General features: G+C 54.3%; 1 protein-coding gene across 1 annotated transcript in view; it reads left to right on the top strand.

Annotated features, from left to right (window-relative positions):
• Positions 1-465: 465 nt before the first annotated feature.
• GUITHDRAFT_112752 (hypothetical protein) overlaps positions 466-696 on the top strand; it is a gene marked incomplete at both ends in the record, with an annotated part of 2512 nt that continues 2281 nt past the window's right edge. Inside the window, one exon of the mRNA XM_005828214.1 lies at positions 466-518. Within this exon, the coding sequence (XP_005828271.1) occupies positions 466-518 (53 nt within the window). The remainder of the gene's footprint in view (positions 519-696) is intronic.

Here is a 696-nt window from a genome sequence, read left to right as displayed (position 1 = left end):
CTCACTCCTGCCTCTTCTGACTTGCTCTGCTCTTGTTCGCCCACCCCGTCGCTTTTCTATCGTCACCTTCTCAGCTGGGGGAGGAGAAAACTTCCAGTCGATCTCGCTCCTGAGGGAAGTCGCGAGGATAGGTACATCATCCTTCATCCGCAGTCTCTTCCCGTCCTCTGCGTTATCGTCCATTCTCCTTCCCTTTTCCCTCCCCCCTCCCTCCTGATCATACTCCTCCTCTCCTCTCTTTTTGCTGCTTCCGCCTCTTCCTCGGCATCCCTCCCTTCCCTTCTCTTCTTCCTTCTCTCCCTCCTCCCTCCTCCCACAATGTTAATGGGTGCAGCCAGTTTGTGCTGAAACACATCTTGGGATGCCTGATTGAGACATACCAGAGGAGAGGGGGGTAATGCTGCAGGAGGTCTTGGTAGGGGGGAGGAGGAAAGAGATAGCTCTCCGAACGATGATCAAGAAGGAATGGGGATGCTATCGAGTATTTATCACGAAAGGCACGGGGGGCGGGAGAAAGGGTAAGAGTGACCTACGCCTCATGACATTAGCGCATGCTGACCTTGCACCTCGCCCCCCCCTGCCATGGCACTTCGCCATGGAAGAGGAGCGCGAGGTCTCCCAAAAAAGAATACAGGGTTTTACACGTTGGCCGCAAAAAGAAACAATATTGGTGGGCGGACGTACATTTCCCTATCG

This window comes from Guillardia theta, assembly GCF_000315625.1.
Source record: "Guillardia theta CCMP2712 unplaced genomic scaffold GUITHscaffold_61, whole genome shotgun sequence".
NCBI classification, from domain to species: Eukaryota; class Cryptophyceae; order Pyrenomonadales; family Geminigeraceae; genus Guillardia; species Guillardia theta.
Note: the sequence above shows the minus strand (reverse complement) of the source record. Positions and strands in the feature narration are given on the sequence as shown.